Below are 23,627 nucleotides of genomic sequence, written 5' to 3'. Positions count from 1 at the left end.
AGATCCTTTTTTAAGGATTATGGTCTTATGAGTGTTGTCAATTTAGTAAGTTACACAAGTTCAAAAAATGAAGAGGAAATGAATCAAGAAAAAGGAGAAGAAAAATAAGAAAGAAATGACGAGGAAGGAAAAAAGAGAGAGGAAAAGAAAGATGAAGTGGCAGAAGAAAAGAAAAATGAGGAGAACAAGGAGAACCAATTAGAGGTAGATAAAGAAAGTCAAAGCAAAGATCAAGAAGTTAGTCAAAGTCAACAATTTTAGTTTGTCACTGAAGAAGAACATGAGAAAAGGGGAAAATAGGTAATGAAATTCTTTGATAGTTAGTTTAATACATTAGATGAAGTTGTAGCTACAAAAGCACGAGTAAAACATGATGCACAATTATTTGATATCATGTGCAAGAACATCAGGAATGACATAGCAAGTCTTGACTCTTGCATCAAGGAGTTAAGAAGATATTTGGTTGAATGAAGTACTTTTTATAGAAAATGAATCTTGTCACAGAGTTTTATCAAGGATATTAATGAGGCGCTAAAAGAAAAAAAGCAAGTAGAGCTACAAAGGATTGCAACTACCTAACATGCAGATTGAGGACTTAGAGGGCAAAATTGGAAAGATCTATGATGATATAAGTTTGATAGAAATGAAGAGGGAAAGAGTAATAAGAAGATTTTCATTGTTGAGAGAGCATCTAACCTTGAAAATTAGTAATGTTCAGAAGCGGTTGGAAGAATGCCTTTCAGCGAAGGTGTCATATGAAAAGTTTGTGTATTTAGATTTGAATATAGTAGAAGTTGTATCATATGGACTATGCATTATCATTAGTATACATGAAGTAGTCCAAGACACTTAGGAAAATAATTTCAATATTCTAAAGACAAGTTTTGTTGATTGTATTACACATATATCAAACTTAGCAGCATGAAGAAAGGAGGTCATAATAAAATTTTGATTTGTATATAAGTTTTGACACCATCTTTATCATTGATGTCAAAGGGGGAGTAGAGTAAAGAAAATTGTATAAGAGAGTTATAAGTAAGCACATAGTCAAAGGGGGAGTATCCCTGTGTAAGATGGTATAAATAAGATACTGATCCATATTTTGTAAATTTCGTAATGGCCATGTGAAGATTCACAAGTTTTGTAATTCTTTATTTTGTGACTTAGCTAATTTTCCCATATGTTGCCATCAATGCCAAAGGGGGAGATTGTTGGCAAATTGGCTAGCGTAGATGATATAAGGTTGTCATTTATGGAAACATCTATTCAAGATAAAGTGAGAATATCATGAAGATGAAGTTTTGATAGAAGGACTTAGAAATTTGTCTAAGCATCACAAAGGTTAACTGACATTATAGTTAGAGGTTTTCTTAGTGTAGTTCATAGAGGTAATATTGACACGTGCACACTTGAGGAAATATAGAATAGAGTACGAGGACTCCACATTTGAGAGCGCGAGGTTGTACAGATAATATCAACATATGTAAAGAGGTTTTTGTATCTAATCTTTTTGTATACTGAATATCATTGTATATTGCATGTTTGGGCAGTGGGCTCAGTTTGCATACTTTTTATAATTGCAATAATAGTTCTTAACAGGGTTGAGGCTTCTAACAAGGTCTAGTCCTCTAACAAGGACTAATACAATATACAAATGAAATAGACTCTTAATAGGGTCAATATATTTCACCAGATACTTTTGATTAGTGGATCATTTTGTGGGTACCATCTCCATTGGGGTTTACCCTTGGCCAGGATTTCCCTAGTTAACAAAATATGGTGTTATGTGTTGCTTTACTTTATGGTTGTGTTTACTATTTAACTTAATAAGTTTACTTTCATATGCAAGTTATAAGATTGTTAAAGATATCCACAATCGGGCAAAAGTTTGTGGAATAGTGATTCACCTCCCTTCTCAGTATTTCCTATTTCTAACAATAAAATTTACCTTCTAATTCTCAAATAGTTTGGAGCAATTACCATCTCTAAAAATGATATAGGTCCTTGCTATTCAACATGACTCTTCTAAATATCATAGATTCTCTCATTTCTGGTGTAATTTCCTTCTTAACAAGGTCTTTATTCGATTGCTCCCCACAAGGTTCTTTTTTCCTCTACATGAACCAACTGAAAATTGGTAAGACCTTTGTGCAACATTACTAAATCTTGGGCAAGTTTCCTTGAACTATCTATTTCTAGTACCCCTTCCTTGAATCTTCTAATCAAGTTCCTCTTCAATTATAAGTTTATCCTTGACTTTGTCATGAACTGGTTTATCCTTAACCCTATGTATAACTTGCTTTCTTTTAAACTTATATTTTGTCTTTATAGCATATTGATAAGCATCTTCATTTGTACTAAGCCTTAACATACGTAATTGATCTTGAATGTTAAGTTTTAAACCATTAAAAAAACCTAAATTTTTTCTCCTTGGATGTTTCTTTGTGTCCAGATCTGATGGTCATCTTATAGAATTCTTAAATGTATTCTTTAACTATCAATTCCTTTGCTTCAAGGCCTGCAACTTTTGAAACAAGTCCAACTCATAATCTTCCAATACGAATTGGGATTTAAGTCTAAATTATAACTCTCCATCTATTGATCTTTCAGAACTCTCCATCTTTTGATCTTAGGTTCTCCATTATCTTCCCTATTATTTTTAAATTCTCTCCACCATAAGGAAACATGACCTTTTAACTTAATCTATGCCGACCTAACTCTTTTTGGATCCTTAATGTCTTCAAGTTCAAAGTATTCTTTTTGTTCATTAGTCCAATCTATCAAATCTTTAAGATGCAATGACCTAGTAAAGTTAGAAACATCAAGTCTATGGCTCCTACCCATTTGTGCCATAATCTTCAATAGTCTCTTTTCTTCCACAAGGATCTCAACTCTTTTTTTTTTGAGATCTTCAACAACCTCCTAAAATTCATCTTCAATATCAAGATTTATCCTCTCTCATCTCATTTTTGATTCCTCCATCATCTACTTTAATTTTACAGGGTCCGTCTTTCTAGGTGATATGTTTACAAAGATGCCAATCTTTAATTGCCCTAGGCTTGACATCCTGATCACGATTGTTGATTTCCCTAATCCGGTCCAACAATCTACTAGTACTAACAATCCACCTCAAGCAGCTAGGTCTGTTTGATACCCAAAAAATTTTAGATTTTGACAACCAACCAATCTTTCTTGTGTGACCTTCAAGAATTGTAGGCTACGTCCAATATTTTGCCACCTCTCAACTTGGTGCATAGGTGCGATCTTCAATTGTTCCAAGCTTTAGTGTTATGTTGTCCACATTAACCAATCTTTCTCCCGCCACCTTGTGCTAACCTTTAGTTGATTCAGATTAGATTATCAAATTTCACCACTCTATAACAATAAGGCTTGTAAGTCAGACACTAGATGCTAAACAATGCTAGGCATGGTCTTTACCATTGTGGATTCATGAAGTAGCTTCCTTGTGTTCCTCTGCCTATCTTTGATGAAAGCAGAAGAACTAAGATGCAAAAGGTTGCTGACGTCCACTTGTCTTAATAGTGAGTCAACCCCTTTGTTGATTAATAAATCTTAAGAGACATCACATGTGATGATACATATTGTGATAGATTCCTATGATGTAGATTAATGTCATTCCTTGGTCTAATAATGAAATGAAGTAATTTTTTTGTGTTACTAATGACTATCAAAAATAAGATTACACTTACAATATAATTTTAAATTAAGATAAATTAAAAATTAAATATTAAATAAATTAAATAAAAAACCATTAATATATAATATTTAAGATGTTTGGATTAAATGTTAGAAAAGAGAAGAATAAAACGGTATATACACCTTTATCATCTGAAAAAGACCAATAAAAATGAAATATATTTAGATAAAGAGAGGGAAAAACAAAGAACGGAGACAATTTGAATTTAGGGGAAGAAAGAGGTCAAATATCAATCCCAACTAAAACATTTTCTGTTGATCTCTCACACTTTTGAAGACGTCACAAAAGCAACGGCAAAAAGTTCAATAATGAGACAAAAGACAATATTATAATTATTTTTCTTGCGTAAGTCTGCCAACAAATAATATGCAATGCTATTTTCAAAGTTCTGGAGCAGATTATATTTGAAAACAAGAAAATGAAATTTATGTGTAAATTCAGTTTTCATCCGCAAGAGACCATTTCAGTTCAGGTTTGTCGGACAACACACTGAAAGCCATGATGAAAATTCTAAATAAGGAGGCATTTTTAAGACCCCTTTCCGCTTCTTTCACCACTGATGCCAAGGTTAAAGGCACTAACTTCTTGGCTCAGAGGTAAAACAAACTTTGATTCAGCATTATATCATATTTTGCAAACCATTCTGATAATTTTTGAATACCACATACTTTATAGCCGTTATTTTTTCAACATTTGTTTTTGTTCTCATCGTTACAGGAAATGGGATGCTTTGGTCATTGGAGGAGGTCATAATGGCCTGACTGCTGCTGCTTACCTAGCTAAATCAGGCCTCCAGGTGGCTGTTCTGGAGAGGCGCCACTTGCTGGGTGGTGCAGCTGTAACAGAAGAGCTTATCCCAGGGTTCAAATTTTCCAGGGCAAGTTACTTGCAGAGTCTTATTCGCCCTTGCATTATACGGTGTGATTTTTATTCATTGCTTACTCCATCACTGCCCTTAATTTTAACCATTACGAATTTAGTTTAAAAGACAAACAAGGTTCTCTCATAAACTGCAAAATAAGGGCAATGAATTGTGTTAGCGTTGCCTACTGCCATCATAACTGATTATGTTTTGCTGGAATGGGGAATATTTGTAGCAGTGTAACTCAGGGTCAAATTTCGCATCACAATATTGCAGACCCAAGTACATGTGGGAATGTTGTGGTGTAACCACGAAGCTCGTTAAAGTGGGTAAACAAATTACAGTATGGGATGGCGTAAACGCATTCCAAGCTGTTTGGAATGAATCTATACATCCCGGCCACCAGTTATTTAATCCACTCTAGGAAGTTCTGTCCCGAATTTTAAGAATAAGAATATGGTCTAAAAGGTTACCCCCCAGTGCATTACAAGATGACCAATAACCTCACCCAGTTTAAAACTTAGAAGGAAATTTGTTTCTCTTTCCTAATTGCTAATCTAGTCGACCATGGTTTAGTGATATGGCAGGCGCAGAAACTTTTGTACTAATGATGCCACAAGTTTAAGCTCCCACTGCAATATAAATTCAGAGCTAAGTGATAATCTAAGCTTGATGATGCGATTCCCTTGCCAATCGAAACATAATTTAACTAAGGTTACCAGAACTGTAGGTGCTGGTGCTAATGATCTTACCGTGTAGGTCTATAAAAGATCATAGCATTTGGAATGCAGACTTGGGCAGTTCTCATGTTGTCCAATATACAATTAGAAAGAAGAGAATCACAGTTTTATTGCTTGCTTGTTCTCGCTTAAAGAACATTAAGGATATAAAGGGACGGTCAAGCAAGAAGTTAAACAGAATCCATCCACGCCGACGTAAGTAGGGGCAAGCAAATCCATTGTGAAACAGCATCGTCATAGGTAATATCTTCATGACATGTAATATCCGTTATAACTCAGAATGATTACAGCAGTTTGTATTCAAATTGCAAATTGCAGAAATCTTCTTGAGGATAACTTAGAGACAAGAGTCTCTCTCTTAAAATTGCTAAAACTAGGAGAGATGCACCTTTACGGATAGCCACTCAGACAAATATTCAATATGATCCAGAGATATTCATTTCGTTAGATTATTCATGGAAATCCTTTTAACATGAAAGGGTCATTATTTAAACTCTTGTGGATGAAGTCAGCTAACTTTTGATCACGTTTCATAATTCTTTTGCTGTACATTTTAAATTCTATAATTTTAGAGTCTTAATGTGAGGCTGGCTTCTGAGTTTTTTTAACCAACCTGTATACTTTCTGCTGCAACTGGATGAATTTGGTATGTGCCAATCAGGTCTCCGGACCTGCCATATTTGTCATTGAAGTTAATTCCAACAATTATCACAGGTTTCAGAGTGTTTGGATCATCCTTAGGCTTTCTTGCATCTATATTTCGACTCTGTTCAACTTTGACTTGTGTCTTTGTCCACTTTTGCTTTTATGGTGTATATGCGAGCATGCCTGAATATTTCATTATGTACATTTGTTGATGGAGGGCATTTTTCATGATTCAGTTCTAATCATGCCTCAGCAATTCTGTGGCTTTTGGACCTGAAAAACTTGACACATCAACAGGTGAAGAAATACAGACCCTATTGGAAAAAGCTTCACAGCATAGAAGCTCTGTTATCGACTTATCTCTAACAGTGACTCCAACTTTTGACATAATCAATAACTTACAAAATCTTCTCACAGACATCTCAGAGTAAACTTCCTGGCTAGGTTTCTAAAATTCTAAGTCTACGGGAGGCATATCCTTACAGAAATTCACTCAGACAAATATTCAAACATGACCTAGAGATCCTTTTGATTACCTTTAGGTTATTCATGAACACTTAATGGACATGAATGGTCACCATCAAGAAACATCCCCAATTACAATATTTGATATTGCATCTCCTGCCATGGGCAGGTTTCAGCATTTTTAAAACACTTCCATTTATGTATTTATGAGTTGAGCATCTTTTGGACATGTCAAACAATCTATAGCTGATTTCAGTGTGAATAGGTAATTTGAAAAATCCAAGCAGAATGTAACAACAATCTATAACTGATTTTAGTATGAATAGGTGATTTGGAAAATCCCTATTTTAGAGTCTTTTGTTTTATGATGTTTTGTGTGTTTCTGAATTATAGTTGTAATGCAATTTGTAAACAAATGCTGGAAAAACCTTGCGGCAACTAACAACAAGAAGTACGAGAAATTTCAGATTTTCATTTGAATAAAAATAGCAAATATAACCGTATGAGGTACTGCACGGATCTGGGTTTCTCGGACAGCAATAAATCACTGTATGAGGTACTGCACAGATCTGGGTTCCTTGGACAGCAATAAATTAATATGAAATTGACTTGATTTTCCAAGTTTGCTCCCAAACTAGAAGAAACATTGCTGTGCTGATTAATATCCCTAGTTTTATGCTGACTACCACTGCTGAGGCCGCCGTTATTAATCTGAAAATGAATTCTTCAATCTAGGATGTACGACTGGGAGCTAATGACTCTTTTCTTCAACTGTACAAATGATATAAATCCTGCAATCTGAAAATTATGTAACTGACCCAGACCTAGAAGCTCAATTATCTGATTTCACCCTCCTCACTCAGTCCAAGCTGGGAAAAATTCATTAAAACCCAAGGCTGTACGACAGCTGCTGTTAGTCCAAAGGATCAACAAATTGCCTTTCCAACCACCGTTCTGTACTTTGATGAATAATATTAATTCCCTGCAAAGATCTGAGTTTTCCTTCACCAAAATTCAATTCCACTGCGAATCCCAACTGATTTATATTGTATTTTGTTGCTTGGATGATGGAAAAATGACTCCAACTTCTTTTTATTCATTTTCCCCTTTCCCTCCAAAACACACGAACTTCTAGAGTTTCATATAAATTTAATTAAATTTTATTAAAATAAGTCATTCCCTCAAATATTTAGCCATTGAGGGTTATTTCTCCATGAGACATAAAAAGCACATTTTAAGTTTTAACCTACAACTTTATTTCCTAGGTAAATGTGCCCATCACCCCCTTTTCTATAACTTATTATTATAATATATAAATGATTATAATAAATCACTTTATAATTAATTAATGAAAATCTAACTTAGGGAATAATATTCTTATATTTAAATAATTCATAACCTACTCATTTGGACTCCTAACTGGATTTTGACTTAGATACCGATTCTCTGCTGAAATGGCTGGATGCTGGTTCTGATGCATCTTGATACTAGGGTGCGTTAGGATGCTGCACGGATTCTCCCAGGGAAGCGCATCCTGGGACTGTGGGTTTTTGGTGGATGCACTGTAGCGCATCCAACAAGAACTCATAGATCCAGGATGTGCTTCCTGGGAGCATCCGGGCCCATCTAGAAAGCACCCTCGGCCAAAAGGCCTTTTAGACACCAATTTTAGCATGTATTAATTGATAATGATGACAATGTGAATTTTTTTTAAGAATCCTTTTGATTTTGAATGACTGAATTTGATTAGTAAATCTTGAGTCTTGAGTCTTGATTGATTAACATTTAATCATGAACTAAGTTTTGATTTTGTAATTCAAATTGCATTGGAATCTTGAACTTGAGTAATTTTAAATTTACTAACCAGTTATTTCAATTTGTATATTTGTCACTTTGTGTTAGTGAAATTTGAAGTTGAAATATCAATGGTGAAGCATCATGCTATGGAATGGTTTATTTTTGTATAGTTTTGCATTTCTTTGCATACATAAATTATAGTGTATATATATGTATATAACACATCCACAATCCCCCCCCCGCGCCCCCAAATCTGCGCATCTGTACCCCGCACCTGCATCACCAACATTGGTAATTTAGGATTTTGAGCAACCGTATCAGCATCAGAACCAACATCAAACTTAGGATTTTGATGGTAGCTGTCCACGAATGATGCCTGTCCACTGTGAGCTAATTGACAGTCTCCTCCTAACCAAAGTCCCCAGGCTGATCTTGGGGGTCTCCTTAAACATTCTGGTCCACTCCTAATCAATTCCTAAAATATAGGAGACTGTTCCAATCTGTCCAAACTGGCTCACAAAGCCCTTGCATGATTTAATAAGCCCCTGTATGGGTCCCCTATGCAGTCTGTTGGCTTATGGGAACCTGTATAATAGGCCAATCTTACTAGAAACATTGACACTAAAAAAAGCACAAACAAGGGGATATTACAAAGAATCATCTGGAGGAATTTTTTTTTTCAAGAATTATCTGGTGGCACTAGGCAATACAATCTGAAACTTTCGTTTTCTTTTTCTTATAGACTTCGATTGGTTTCAACATTTGAAACCTTGCTATGCCTTAATGAAATTCTTGGTGTGATGCCATAGTCTAACAATAATGTTTCTTTCCTAGGTTGTAGATTTTGCAGCATTTAAGGTTTGTATCATTTAAAGCAATTTTTGTCAATATCCTTTCTTCACCAATATTTTGTGATAATTTCATTTTCCATGACAAGTTCTTGACTGGAAAGATCATGTATTTGTATTCAATAGGTGCCTCATTCAATTTGGTTTGTTCCATCTCTAGTTCTTAATTATGACATTCTTAAAAAGTGTTAGTTGGGTTCTATATTGATATCTATGGAAACATGATTCTTAGCTTTTCTACTAAGTAGCCGAATGACTATCCAGATGGTGTCATTTTTGGGTACGAATCAATTTGGAAATTGAAATTGAAACGAAACACCTGTGGGCAGGCATAAGGTACTGTTTTTTAGGTGTGACACGGTTCAGAACTTTTGTGGTCATTTTTGTTTGATTCACCTGTTGACGTGGTGATTCCACGTTGACTCTCGTCAACGTATGACTTGACCACAAAACAAAAACCTAAAGTCTTCTCTTTTCATCGTGCAACTTTCCTTTTTTTGCTTCACATGGCGACTGGGATATTTCTTCCAGTTGCGACAATGACTGCGATTTTTCTTCCACCCACACTGGCTTCTAGTTTCACTCGTGATAAGTTGCAGTTTCATGACGATGACATTCATTGTTTTAGTTAGGTGACAGCAGCAATATTCGTTGTTTGTTTCAGATGACGACATACATTTATTAAGCGCGGAAAATTTGCAAGTTTGCAAGTTTGCAAAAGCGCTGAGAATTTCTATTTTATTATTATTTAGGTGTTTAAAAGACAGTGAGTTGGAACGGGAAAATGTAAATTATATGTTCATGTTGGGTTGTGTTGCATGGAGATGGGTTTGAGTAGCTAAATTTAATCACATTAGACTAGTCAGCTAAGATTGCAGAGACAACAATCAAACTGCACTGTTTATAATAGGTTTTTATTGCAGATAAAAATATTATACTGCAAATTTTTCTTTGATATTTCATGTGTGGATTGTGGTGTTTCATCCAAAATGGCAAAACATTGATTAAAAAATGGTTCCACAGTCCAGGAGTAATGGTATTGATCAAAGCTGTTAGATTTCCACGATCCATGTAAATTTGTCTTTTTTCTTCTCGTTGATGTTAAGAAAACTTGCACAATCGAACCCAGAAGAAAAAAGACACAGTAATGGTATTGTTCAGGAAGTGAGATAGTATTTACATTTATTTATATACTGTTACTATTTTATGATTAGTTTTAGTTTATTGAATATTTTTTAGTTCAAATTTACTATTGAAATTATTTGTTTTAAATTTTTTTCTCTATAAATTGCAGGGTGCTACTGTTATAGGCTATAGCAACTATTCAAATTTATCATGGTGGGCACTAGTCCATTCACTGTCGACCCAACTTCACCATTATGGAGGCATGTGAAAATATTAGACCATGTTCCAGGTGGATGGACATATATTTGGATATGTCCTAGGTGTGACATGCAGTATACAAGTTCTTACAACCGATTTAAAGGGAATTTGTGTGCAATTCTTGGAAAGGGAATCAAATCTTGTCCAGGAAAAGATAATGTACCTATACCAACTTCTCAAACAGCAATGTATATTAAGGAACAAACAGAAGCAGATTTAAGGGTTGAAAGTAGGTTGGGACATCCATTGCGTAAAGGAAGGGGTTCACGCAAGTCACATGCTTCATCGTCTAATAGTCATACACCTAGTGCTGCTCTTGATATTGTGATAGAAAGCCATCGATATATGAGGATAAATGAAAATGAGGCTAGTAATCCAAAGAGACCAAGAGGACCATTGGAGATGGCATTTTCAGATCTGTTGTCTGCGGAGTGACCAGCACTCTAGCTTTTCCAGCTATGGACAGATACCAAAGGCCTAGTAGTTTTGGGAGTTGGTGGAGTAATGAGGAAGATAGCAGGAAATTAAATGTCTTGAGGGAGAGTATGGAGAAACATAAGCTTCACCAGCAGAGGTTGGCGGAGAGCTTGTCGAATCTTGAGACGGTTGAGAGAGCCGTGAGATACATGGTTTTCGCCTTTAGAAGGTCGGTGGGAAGAAGGCTTGAGTTTTCCCCAATAGGTGTCCATGATGCAAATGGACCTATATTTAGTACGACACCTGCTAGTCCTATCCATAGTGTCAATGATGGACTTATTTCACAGGGACATGTGGTTGTGTCAGTAGCAGAGGATAGCGACACTGAGCTTCAGTAGGTTGAGGCTCATAGAGCTGTTGCTGTAGTTAGTGTAGAGATAGTTGATATAATTGTTACTACTGATACTTCACACTCTCTTGAGTAGGGGATATTATTGGAGATTTATATGTGAGTTGTCATAGTGTTGCTCTGGTGCAGGTGGCAGTTGCTTCCTCAGGTGGGACTGATGCATGTATGTAGTCACCCAACTTTGATGTTGGTGATTTGGGTGATACAACAGAGTCAGTAGATATGGGTTCATACTCTAGCATTATTGATTCACAAGTTGACTTTGAGTCATGTGTGTAGAGTCAGGTTTCAGCAGTTGAGGCTTTATTAGGAGATGTGGACGCAGATAGTATGGACACATCTGATGATACATTTGATGATGCTATGAGTTGCACCGGCTATGATATCCTTTGTCAGGTATCAACTGATGACTTCGAGGAGGTTTTGGATGGGTCCCATGATCAATGTTTACAGGATCTATGTTTTGAGGTGGAAGCTGAGACATGCGGGGATATTGATATTGCAAGGGCTTCAATTTCTTCAATTGAGGAGTTGATTGAGGGACATAGGTGTTGTATCTCAGATGCAGAGTTGTGCGAGGTCGATAACACACATGCAATGAGTGATCTTGTGTTAGGTAGTTCTGATTCAGTTTCCTATCATAGTGCAATTAGTGAGATAGAGAGCTTGCATAGGAGGTAGGGGTACAAAAGCATCATGTGACCAGTCAGTTGAAGGTGAGTGAAAGTGACATCTCTTCAACTTTCGAGCATTATGATGCAATTCGTCAGATGTTGGCTACATATGGTTTACAGGATCTATCTTTTGAGGTGGAAGCTGAGACATGCGGGGATATTGATATTGCAAGGGCTTCCATTTCTTCAATTGAGGAGTTGATTGAGGTACATAGGTGTTGTATCTCGGATGCAGAGTTGTGTGAGGTCGATAGCACACATGCAATGAGTGATCTTGTTGTGGGTAGTTTTGATTCGGTTTCCTACCACAGTGCAATTAGTGAGACAGAGAGCTTGCATAGGTGGCAGGGGTAGAAAGGCATCATGTGACCAGTTAGTTGAAGGTGAGTGAAAGTGACATCTCTTCAACTTTCGAGCATTGTGATGCAATCCATCAGATGTTAGCTACATCTGGTTGGGTTGCTCCTATGTTTGATGAGCACGATGATAGTACTCTTTCTCTAGCAGAGGTTCATGCGCTTTGAGAGGCTATTAGGATCATGAAGCATAACTATTTGCAACTAGTTGTTGACAGGGATTAGCTTCTGGAGTGGGGTAGCACCTGTTACGAGACATTGTTAGAGAAGGAGGAGGAGGTGCTTGAGCTCACCCAAGAGCTTGAGGTGACTGTGGACTCTCTTCAATGTACTCAATTTGCTCTTCAGGAGTCACAATCACAATTGGATGAGGTGATCGTAGAGTTGGAGCATGTTCGGACCACACCAGCCCCAGATCCACTTCAGTTGCATATTGTGGTTGGTAGTGAGTTTGCTTCTACAGTTGGGAACGATGGACGTGATAATGTGGCCGACACATTCGTCCAACATATGGGTGTAGTAGGTACAGAGGAGGTGAGAGCATCAGTGGAGACGAGCTCTCGTGGTGATTTGCTTCTGTCTGCCCGAAGTGGATCTATTTCTTCATTTCATTCAGCTGGTACCATTGGACAGTTGACAGGGCAAGTTAGTTCGTCATAGCGACCCTCGTGAGCTGATAGGATGTTTTGGGGGGTCTCAGTCGATAACTTACTATTTTTAGTAAGTCTATTTTAGTAGTTGCTATTCTTGGCAATGCAGTGGGTGGCTTGGCAGTTGGTCGTCACCTGTGGTTAATCAGGTTAATAATTGCACGAGCTCATATTTATTTATTATTCATTGAGTTGCATTATTAAAAATATTTATCTTATTATAATAATGACTTTAAGAGATATTTTTAAAAAGCAAGTTGGAAAGTTTCTAGTGTTGAGTTCTTTTGGGAAACTTCCACGATTTCTGAAGTGGAGTTTTATAGAAACTTTTGCCAACAAAAGCTTATAAATGCGAGCTCATTTCATTGGGAAAGTTGTGCTTGATTATATATTTGATTTTGTTCCTTCATTGCTTTTTCTTGGGTTCTTAACTGTATGCCCTTGCTGATCTATAAGGGTTGGAAATTCTGAGAATTGCACTTGCAATTTAGCTGTTGAGGTATAGCTATGATTGCCTAACTTCTCTATTGTTTATCACTGTATCTGAGAAGTGTTTTCATTTCACTGCTGAAGTATAGTGGATTTGATATTTGCTAAGATAATCTCCATCTGTGTTCATTGTGGCTAAGGAGACGAACATCTTGGAGGTTAATCAATTGCTATAGTTTGGCAATTGAGGAGTGATCGATGTAGTTATAGTGACAGCTGAAAGTGTATTCTGGAAACACATGAGGTACTGGGTTTCAGCTTGGACACTGAATAAGCATCGTAAGTGGAGTGGGGCAATAGCTACGACCAACTACATGCCGTGTACACATTTAGTGATAACGTGAGTAGCATGTGGAATCAGATTGACATTAGACGTCCATCTTTCTTGCTGCTGTTTTTGATTGGGGCCAAAATTATCTATTTGAGCATTGGACGTTGAACTCTGTGGTTGTGTTTGGAGTTGGAGGTGGCAACCGTTGGACCTTGGAGCCACATTTGATACATTCTGGACGTTCCCTCTAGACTGGTGGCATCTGCGGTATATACAACAATCAAAATGGTATTAAATGCAAGGGAATTCATGACTTGCAGCTGGAATTGGTAGTAAAGTTCTGCAATTAATGATCAGTGAGTTCCTAATAATGCACGTGGGGGTTTGAGGGTGTTTTTGGTGAGAAATAAGCAAGGCGTTTCATCTCCCAGCATATAGGATTGCAGATTGAGAGGTACTTGACGGATATTTAGATCTACGACTACATTATCTACTCATCGATTAACATTTATGGGTCTGCGTTTCATTACCTAAGGTCTGCGTTTGAAATCAGATGAGCATTTCCTTTGTGAAGAAGGGGCGGCAACCAATTTGGAGGTTGACATTGGCAAATACAACAGGTTCTCATTTTGTGAAGTTGTATTTAATTAGTGGAAGCAATTTAATATTTAGACTTTTTGTAATTAGCATATGTAATTCTGAAAATTCTGAAAGTAGTGTTTTTCTTCGCAAAGTTATTTCCTGTTTCCCTTAGTTATCTATTTGCATAAAATCAAATACACAGATATCTATTATGAAAAAATTGGAAACAAGAAAAACATTTCTCATTTTCAAACCAGCAAATTCGTGAAAGGCAAGTAAGGGTTTTTACATAATCCAAAGAGACCAAGAGGACCATTGGAGATGACATTTAATAATGATGCCAGAGATATTATTGACCAAGCGATTGCTAGGTGCCTTTGTGCAAACGATTTATCATTCAATGTTGTTCAATCACTCTATTGGCAAGACATGGTAATAAAAATAAATGAAGCTCCAAAGGGGTTCATAGGCCTAGGTTTGAGAAGGTTTGTACCACTTTATTGACAAAGGAGATCAAACATATAAAAATTTCATTAGCTCCTTTTAAGGCCTCATGGAAAGAAACGGGTGTATCCATTATTTTCTGATGCGTGGAAGGATGCAAAAAATAGACCCTTAATTAACGTGATTGCAATGCCCCCTAAAGGGGCAATGTTTCTAAACGTTTTTGATTGTGAGGGCAAAGTGAAGGATGCACAATTTATTGTTGACATTCTTATTATTTATACAATGCGTTAATGAAGTAGGTCTTCAAAATGTTGTCTAAGTTGTAAAGAACAATGCAATGAATTGTAGAGAAGTTGGTATGTTATTTGAGACATGATTCCCACATATATTTTTGACACCTTGTGCCGTACCTGCTTAGCCTCATTCTACAGAAGTTAGGTACTAAAATTGCTTGGGTTAAAGAAGTGTATGATGAAGCTCAAGGGATCCAAATGTGCATAACAAATCACCACTTCTCGCAGGCTATTTTTAGATCATTCTCACGGCTAGAGCTATTGAAGGCAATTTAAATTTCACACACTCCATTTTTTTGTTTTACTTTAGTGATTTATTTCAGCAAAATTATGTATATATATATACATATATATACATATTCTTTATTTGTAGTTACTTATTTTTTTAATTTTCAAATAGGCTGCCGAGACTAATTCGCATTGAATACGATTGTCTTGAGACGGCTTGTGAATGTTCGAGAGCTAGTTTTTGGTATGGTTATCAGTCAACAATGGAACATATGGATGCAGTCCAATATTGAGAGGTCAACAAATGTCAAGCAAAGGATTTTGGATGACACTTGGTGAGGTCATGCATAATACCTTCTTAGTTTCATAGAGCCCATCCTAGGTGTGATACACTTTATTGACATGGATAAGCCATGCTTGGGGGAGGTTTATGATGGGATAGACTCAGTGATTGAGAACTAAGTCACAAGGATCGAATTCGAATTCGAGTTCGTCGTTCAAAAAAATTCGGATGAAATTTGGCAAGGGTAAAAGTTTGAAAAAAATTGAAATTAAATTTCAGTAATATAGATTTATTTATTTTTAAATATAAATAATATATCTACAAAATTGTCAAAGTAGTTTGACATTGCTAAATAATTACACTAAATAACTCTATATTTTAAAATAAAATAATATATATAATAACAATATTATATTAAATATCAGAAAATTCAGATGAAGTTCGGAAAGGGTTAAAATTTGCCGAAATTTGAACTTCGTGGATGAAATTCGGCATATCATGTGACTTATACTGAGAATATGAGATTCATTATAAATGCGAAAGAGGGACCTTGAAGAAAGCTTCTTGAAAGAGGTGCAATCAATGTGTGTTGAGTAGCAGAACAAAATGACCACCCCACTCCATCTTCTTGCCATCTCTTTGAGTCCCAAATATTTAGTGTAACTCGGGTGCGCGCACCTGGGTCAAAACCTTGGTGCACCCGATGCGTGTGTGTCACACACCCGAGTACCCCCGTTGGGAGTTTTTCCGCCGCTGCACTCCCACCGCACCAGTCGAGCACCTGGGTGCGACATGGTGCTCGGGTGCTTCCTGGGTGCGCGGGTGCTTCTTGGGTGCTCGTGGGGTGCTTGTGGGATGCTCCGAGAAGAAGCCAAAAAAAAAAAAAAAAAGAACGTGTTTTTGCATTTATTTTTGTTTTTGTTTTTTAGGCATGCTAACCCTAATTGGGTGTGTGTCCCATGTGGTCTATTTGAAGGTTTAATAAGACCAATAGACCTTATTTTCATTTCACCATTTCATTTCATTGTTTTGGAGCAGCAAGGAGCTAAGTGAGAAAGAAAGTTTGGAGGAGCTTGTGAGAGATTAGTGAGTGGTTTTGCAAGGGATTGCAAGATCAAGAGGAGCAAGAAGGTTTGATTTGGCAAGCGTCTCCTCAAGTTCAAGTTAGGGCTTTTTTATTTTACTTTTTTGAATCTTGTTGATAGTTGATAGTTTTGACTTCTATGATTTTTGTTATCTATATTAATTTTAAATTTTTTTCATTGTTCTAAAAATAAAAATATGGCAATATGGCATATGCTGAAACGTATTTAGTATTTACTTTTAGTATTTACTATTTAGCTTCCTTTTTTAATATTTTAAAATTTTAAATAGTAAATGCTAAAATTAAATAGTAAAGTTTTAAGTTTTAACTTATTTTTACTTGGGCTGAAATGTATCATGATCATTTTTATAATTTTATTTTCATTTTGTGAAATGTAGTTTTATAAATGGCATCTAGATCCAGCCAAAGTGTAGAAGACATGGAAATTAATGAGGCAAGTGCATCTGATTATGAGCCTAAACCTGAGCCTAAAGGAAGTGATCATGCGGCTGATGTAGCTGGTCAATCTAAGCCTGAGAAAGAGCCTCCTTATGTTGCACCAGGGGTGCCTTCTATTGATTGCCCTTCAAAGATTTTGACAAACTATGCTAGGGCTCCTTATGATCCAAAGTTGCCTCTAAAACAGTTTGCTACGAAAATTACATGCCCTACACCTTCAGGTGGTGACACACGTAAATGGAAGTGCAATATATGTGGCGTAGAATGGTTTGGTAGCATTACAAGTGTGAACCCATGCATATTCTTGTCAAATCCTAAGAATGTCAACTACAAAATTGAAGTGAACAAACTATGGGGCATTCCTGATGATAGTGATGTTCTAGTGCCTAGATCTTTGTCTGCCAGGCAACAGGTACAAAATATACAACAGTTACAGGGGCAGCAAGATACATCTACTTGTATCTTGCATTAGAGAGCAAGGACTATGCCACCTACACCATTATTTTCCTCACCTACACACAGTTCAGCAGGGACAACGGTAGGGGGAAACGGAAAGCAACTACAAGTCGTAGTGGTAGTAACCCCATTGCTCATTTATTTAACATGCATGCAAGGGACCGAATAGATGATACTGTTGGTGATTTCTTCTTTGCCAATGGCATCTCTACACATGTGGTTCGATCTCCCTATTTTGTGAGGATGATGTCCATGGTAGTGAACAAGGGAGAGCCACCATATGTGCCACTTGGTGACCACAGTGTTGGATAGAGCCTATGACAAGGTTGGGATCTTGATAGAGTAGATGAAAGCATGTTGGATGGAGTTAGGCTGCAACATTATCATGGATGGGTGGACGAATATTAGGCATCGTCCACTCATCAACATTATGGTTACATGCACCAAGGGCCCATACTTTTTGAAGGTAGTTGATTGTTCAAGGCATTGTAAATATGCTGATTTTTAGTTTCATGTGCTTAGGGAAGCCATTGAGGAGGTTGGGCCACAAAATGTGGTCCAAGTTATGATAGATGCAACACATGTGTGCAAAGCTGCAGGGAGGCTTGTTGAGGCAGCCTATAGGCATATTTGGTGGACTCTATGTTGTGTGCATGCCATGGACAATGCACTCAAAGACATGGGGAAAATAGAGTGGATTAGGAAGGTGGTTAATGATGGGAGAGAGGTGTAGATGTTTATTTGCAATCACCATACATCACATGCACTTTTCAGGAGCTTCGCAAAGAAGAAATTCCTGAAACTAGTTGAGATCAGGTATCCATCATATTATTCTCTTGGAGAGAATGATTGAGTTGCAAGAGCCATTGCAACTCATGGTTATGACGCAAGAATGGAATTGATGGCCTGAGTCTAGAACAGAGCAGGGGAAGAGGGTAAAGGAGACAGTGAAGAGTGATCAATTTTGGAGTGACGCAAAATACATAGTCTCCATCATTACTCCAGTGTTTCAGGTGATCAAATATGGAGTTGCAGATTCACCTAGCCTTGGAGAGGTTTATGTTTACCGTACTGGTAGCGAAATCAACGCATACAGACAATGGAACAGAATAGCAGAATAATATTTGCAATAGTAGATGATGATTCTTTACAATGATTCCAGACGGGATATAAATACTACCGCCGAACCTTCCCGAAGGAGTCCGTCGGCCACAACATTACATCCACTACAAACTATTTACCCGTCGGCTACAAAATACAAAACATCGACGACAGTCAATCTGTTGGCTACAGAAACACTGCCCATCCAATTGGCTAACACCATCCCCCCCAAAAAAACAGTCGTCTCCTGACGACTAACAAAATTAGGAGACAACTTACAGACAACAGAAGAAATACTAGAGAGAAGGGGGCGTCTCAAAAGTGTGCTGTTGGTGACGTAACTCATACACCTGCTCTGTCCTGATGCGGAGGTCTGTCTGAATCTGAGAATTAACCTCGACGGCCTCCTTTAGAAGAAGCGCCGCATCCATAGCCTACCTCCTAGCTAACTGCATCTTGTGCTCAGCCGCATCCTTATCTCGAACCGCCGCCTCTGTACCTTGCCGAGCCACGTCCCTCTCCTGTACTGTTGTTGCCATATCTGCCAGTAGTGCTGTCCGCTCTGCGGCCCATGCTGCCTGGTGGTCGGCCAAGTTGGCAGCTATCTTCTGTCTAGCCTCACTCTCAGCTGCAACCCTGTCCGCCTTTGCACGACGACGACCATAGTAAACATCCTTGTATAGTCCCACAATCTCATGTGCCAGCTTCATCATAGGGGTGTCACTGGGTCCCAACCCCGGCTTAGTGGCCCAATCTGCCAACATCTCAGCTGTCTCCACCGCCGGCCAGCCCCTGTCTACAAAACAAGTCTGAAATCGTTGAGGACAAATCCCATAGATATATGCTCTGATCAAATGCCACTCCCTCCGTTGAGTCAGGGCCTGAATTGTCACATCGTGTCCCTTCTTTAATGCAAACTTCATAGTCCTGAGATAATCTCGGCACTTGTCCTCATCCGACCCGTAATCCTCCTTGGCGAAGTCCTCCAATGACCATTCCGCATCACTGTTCTCCTCATCAGCGGGAGCCATGCCCACATCCGGTGCCGCCTTCTCTGCCGTTGGCGCAACCACGGCATGTGTCATTCCCTCCTCCTGAAGCTGAGGCTTTGGTACTATTGGTGATGTTCCTGAACACCTAGGAGACTGAATGGACGGACCCCGCTTCGCAAGAGTGAGTCGGAATTGTTGCCTTAGAAACTCACTAGCTCTATCCATCACCTTCGGTTGGTTTGACTACGCGAGCTCCATGTTCTCCTTCGTTATTGGCTGAGATGACTTGGCCTTTGCTAAAAAAGATGATGAAACGGTGACAACTGCATCACAATCAATGACCTCCAACCGAACCTGCGGCTCAGGCTCTAGCGGTGGCAATTGTGCTCTCGGTGAGACTGCGACGGTGACATCTGCTGTTACAACTGGAATCACCTCCGCTACAGCTGTCGGCAATATCTCGGCGACTGTCCGTGGGGTAACATTTATCGCTGTCTGTGGGACCATCTCCGTCATTGTCCGTGGGACATCTGCCTTCGTTGGAGGAGTCATAGGGACCGGGGCATGGTGCTGACCAAATGCCGGAATGACTGTCGGAAAGGTAGTCAAGCGCGCCGAAGTTGACAGCTGAGGGGGGTAAAGAATGTGGGCCCACTACCCGCTGCCTCACCGTCAACTTTCACCGATGTGTTCACTTCTTCTTCCATGGACTCAGCCCCGTCACTCATCGAAGTGCCCTCCCCTCCGCTATCTCTCTCCGGAAGTAGCCAGTCCGCGGAGTACTTTCTTGTGACCTGCTGATGATCCTTTTGTATCCAAGTATCGCCAGTAGAATATGGGAGGCTCCCCGTCTGCCAATTTGCCCCTTGGAGGAGCCTCAAAACCATCTAGTGGGATTTGGCTAGCAGCAGCCTCCAAAAACAACCCGATGGCATGGTGCGGCATAAAAAATGTTCGGTGCTGAAGCGTCATGAATTCCTCCATCCTGTCGGCAAGCACTGAGGCCCAATCATATACCACTCCCTGCATGATACCATTCATAAACACAATCTGCGGCAATGCTATATCCGAAGCTCGGGTGGCGCCTGTCAACCTGCTCTTGATGATGTCCATGATACATCGCCAATGACCCTCCCGAATAAAGTCCCTGCGAAGTCCTCTGCACTTTGTCCCCTGGACCGCTGTCTCTCTCTCAATGGGTGTAAGATCCTGACACACTAGATCTATCCAATGCTCTTTCCGTTCCTGTGACAGTTTATGATTCTTGATTTCCACTTTCCTCCCGTCGGGGCCAAGGATGCCGATAACCCTAGTGAAATCCCTAGGTTTAAAAGACATCGTCATCTGCTGGTGCTTGTACAGGAATGTACTTGTTCTACTCTGGGCGCTATATGTCTTTATCATGGTGCGCAATACGGATTCGAACAACCTGATGAAAAAGATGAGAAGTTGGATGGCCCAATGCACTTGTGCCCGCATCAAAATCTGTTTAATCTGGTCTGCTTCCGGGGTCTCCTGCCACCACTTCCGGCATTCGCTCCCACTAAGACTCTCAAATTGGACGGTGAGATAGGTGAGTTCCTCCTTGGTCTTTTGTTTCTTGCTACTCAAATCGGAGGGGCCTGCAATTCGAACTCCCGATGCCAAAACTCTTGAATCTTTTCCATGTTAACTGCCAATTGACTCTTCCACGGCTTTCGCTTGCCTGCCGATTCCATATGAAGGTGGCCCCTTATTTCTTATTTCTTTTATAGTTCTGCTTACCCCTGCGGCAACCCAATGAAGTTCCGTGGAAAACTGCCTGTCCAATCCCCTGCAGGCCGAGAGGAATAGAAATATGTGCAAAGTGTATTTATAGTATGTGGCGAAGAATCTCGTCTAGAGGAGAATGTGATCTCTACAATTTTATTGCTGATGCGAGGTCAAAATTAAATGCACAAAATCTCCCTACGCTGTCACAAAACCTTCATTAATATGCACTTCATTCTCCTCTTTACTTGCCTCTTGCAACAGCCGGTTCACAGATCCCCCAAGAGCCGCAGTCGTTTTGGATTGCACGTGCAGAACAGGCATGGAGAGTTTCCGCGTCCAAGCAAAAATTATCAGTAATATCGAATGCTTCTACTGGCCCGGACCACAAAAACTGTCAGGACAGCGCCACTGTATGATGCATGCCTCTCTGCTCGAAGAAACTTGCTCTATTCTTTTCAACACAAAACCCACAATTGACAGTGCTATTCCCACCCACTGAATCTGCGATGCTTGCTTTGTCACATCAATCACAAATATTTGATTGAAGATCTTCTTGGTAAGAGCTGGTCTATGTAAGAAATCAATTCATCAATGTGACTCATCTCTTTCACTGCTGCCAAATTATCAAGAAAATCTTGATAATTTACTAAAAATGCTGTAGTATGCAGCAACCAAACCTTTCACTTACCCCTCTCAATCTCAAGACTACCTATCGGCAAACCACTCTTAATGCATCCGTGCAACCTACCGAAGTGTTATGCTGGTGACGAAGGAATGAAGGAGTTTTTACTTGGTGAAATCTGCAGACGGCGGAGTTCTTTTCCGCGGACCTTTCCTTGGCAGAGGAACTTTATAAGTTTTAGAGCCCGCGGATAGACCGTCCGTGGGGCCTTCCCTTTGCCGCTCGCGGACAGGCTGTTGCCCGCTGGGCCTTGTCTTCTTCGCCCGCGGATCGTCAGTTGCCCATGGGTCTTTGTTTGTAACGCCCGCGAACAGATTGTTGCCCGCGGGGCCTTTCTGTTCGCGGGGCCCCTCAATTTTTTTTTTTTTTTTTTTTAACACATCAAATAACAGAGGTACCCCCAGATGACGTCGCCGCCAGAGAGTCCTTTAATGACGACGATGGAGGATTCAATGACGGCGAGAACTTTCTTGTGCGATATAATTTCAATTTAGATCCGTTAACTGACTGAGCCATCTCCCGTTCGTCCAAGGTCGCCAGTTTGATTGCTCCATTGTCACCAATTTCTCGGATATGATATGGTCCAACCCATCGCACTTTGAATTTTCTCGGCTTGATTTCATTACGGCCATTACACTTCAATACTAACTGTCCTGGCTGGAATCTGTTACGTTTCAGATGCTTATCATGCCAGAGCTTGCGTTTGTTCTATGCCACTTCCGTTGCCCACTGTGCCAACAACCGTTTCTCCTCCAGCTTATTCAAATTATTCAATCGCTCTTGTAAGCTTCCGTCGTCATCCAACTTGTTTTCCAATGCTATTCGGAGACTCGGAATCATGAATTCCGCTGGAACCACTGCTTCCTGTCCAAACATTAACTGGAATGGTGTGTGCCCTATCGTCACCTTGTACGTCGTGCGGTAAGCCCACAGGGCAGCGGGTAAGTTTTCCTCCCAATCAGCACCTTCCACCGCGCAGGATTTGTAGATGATGGATACTAGAATTTTATTGGTGGCCTCTGCCTGTCCGTTCGCTCTTGGATATTACGGACTCAACAGTGAATGATAAATCTTAAACTGAGTGGTGAGCAGTCAAATAACATGATTAACAAAATGACCTCCCCTATCACTTGTTAATTGTGACGGGATTCCATACCTGGTAATGATCTGTTCATAAATAAATTTCGCAGTGCTGACGGCCGAGTTATCTGGTAACGCACATGCCTCCACCCACTTGGTCAGGTACTCTGTTGCAACAATGATGTACCGGCACCGTCGAGTCTTGCTCACCCTCAGTGGTCCAATGAAATCTAATCCCCATTTTTCAAAAAGTTCCTGCGCATGTGAGGGTTGAAGTGGCACGAAATCTCTCTTCAGCGGCTTCTCGGCCCGTTGGCACGTGTCACATCCGACGACCCATTTCCGCGCATCATTGTACATCGTCGGCCACCAGAGACTTGCGAGTAATTTCTTCTGTGCAGTGGTGTCGGGCCCCATGTGTCCTCTCGCGGGACCCTCATGTGCTTCTTTTAACACCTGCGGTA

General features: G+C 39.4%; 1 protein-coding gene across 1 annotated transcript in view; it reads left to right on the top strand.

Annotated features, from left to right (window-relative positions):
• The first annotated feature begins 4,030 nt into the window (after positions 1–4,030).
• LOC149551010 (FAD/NAD(P)-binding oxidoreductase family protein) overlaps positions 4,031–23,627 on the top strand; it is a 304,663-nt gene continuing 285,066 nt past the window's right edge. The window contains exons 1-2 of the mRNA XM_089786572.1: positions 4,031–4,314; positions 4,436–4,636. Of these exons, the coding sequence (XP_089642698.1) occupies positions 4,217–4,314; positions 4,436–4,636 (299 nt within the window). The 5' untranslated portion in view covers positions 4,031–4,216. The remainder of the gene's footprint in view (positions 4,315–4,435; positions 4,637–23,627) is intronic.

The sequence above is a fragment of the Cupressus sempervirens genome, chromosome 6 (assembly GCF_028749045.1).
Source record: "Cupressus sempervirens isolate cs-2001-9-10 chromosome 6, ASM2874904v1, whole genome shotgun sequence".
Classification (NCBI taxonomy): Eukaryota; Viridiplantae; Streptophyta; class Pinopsida; order Cupressales; family Cupressaceae; genus Cupressus; species Cupressus sempervirens.
The sequence above is the reverse complement of the archived record's forward strand: the minus strand, read 5'-3'. Positions and strand labels throughout refer to the sequence as shown.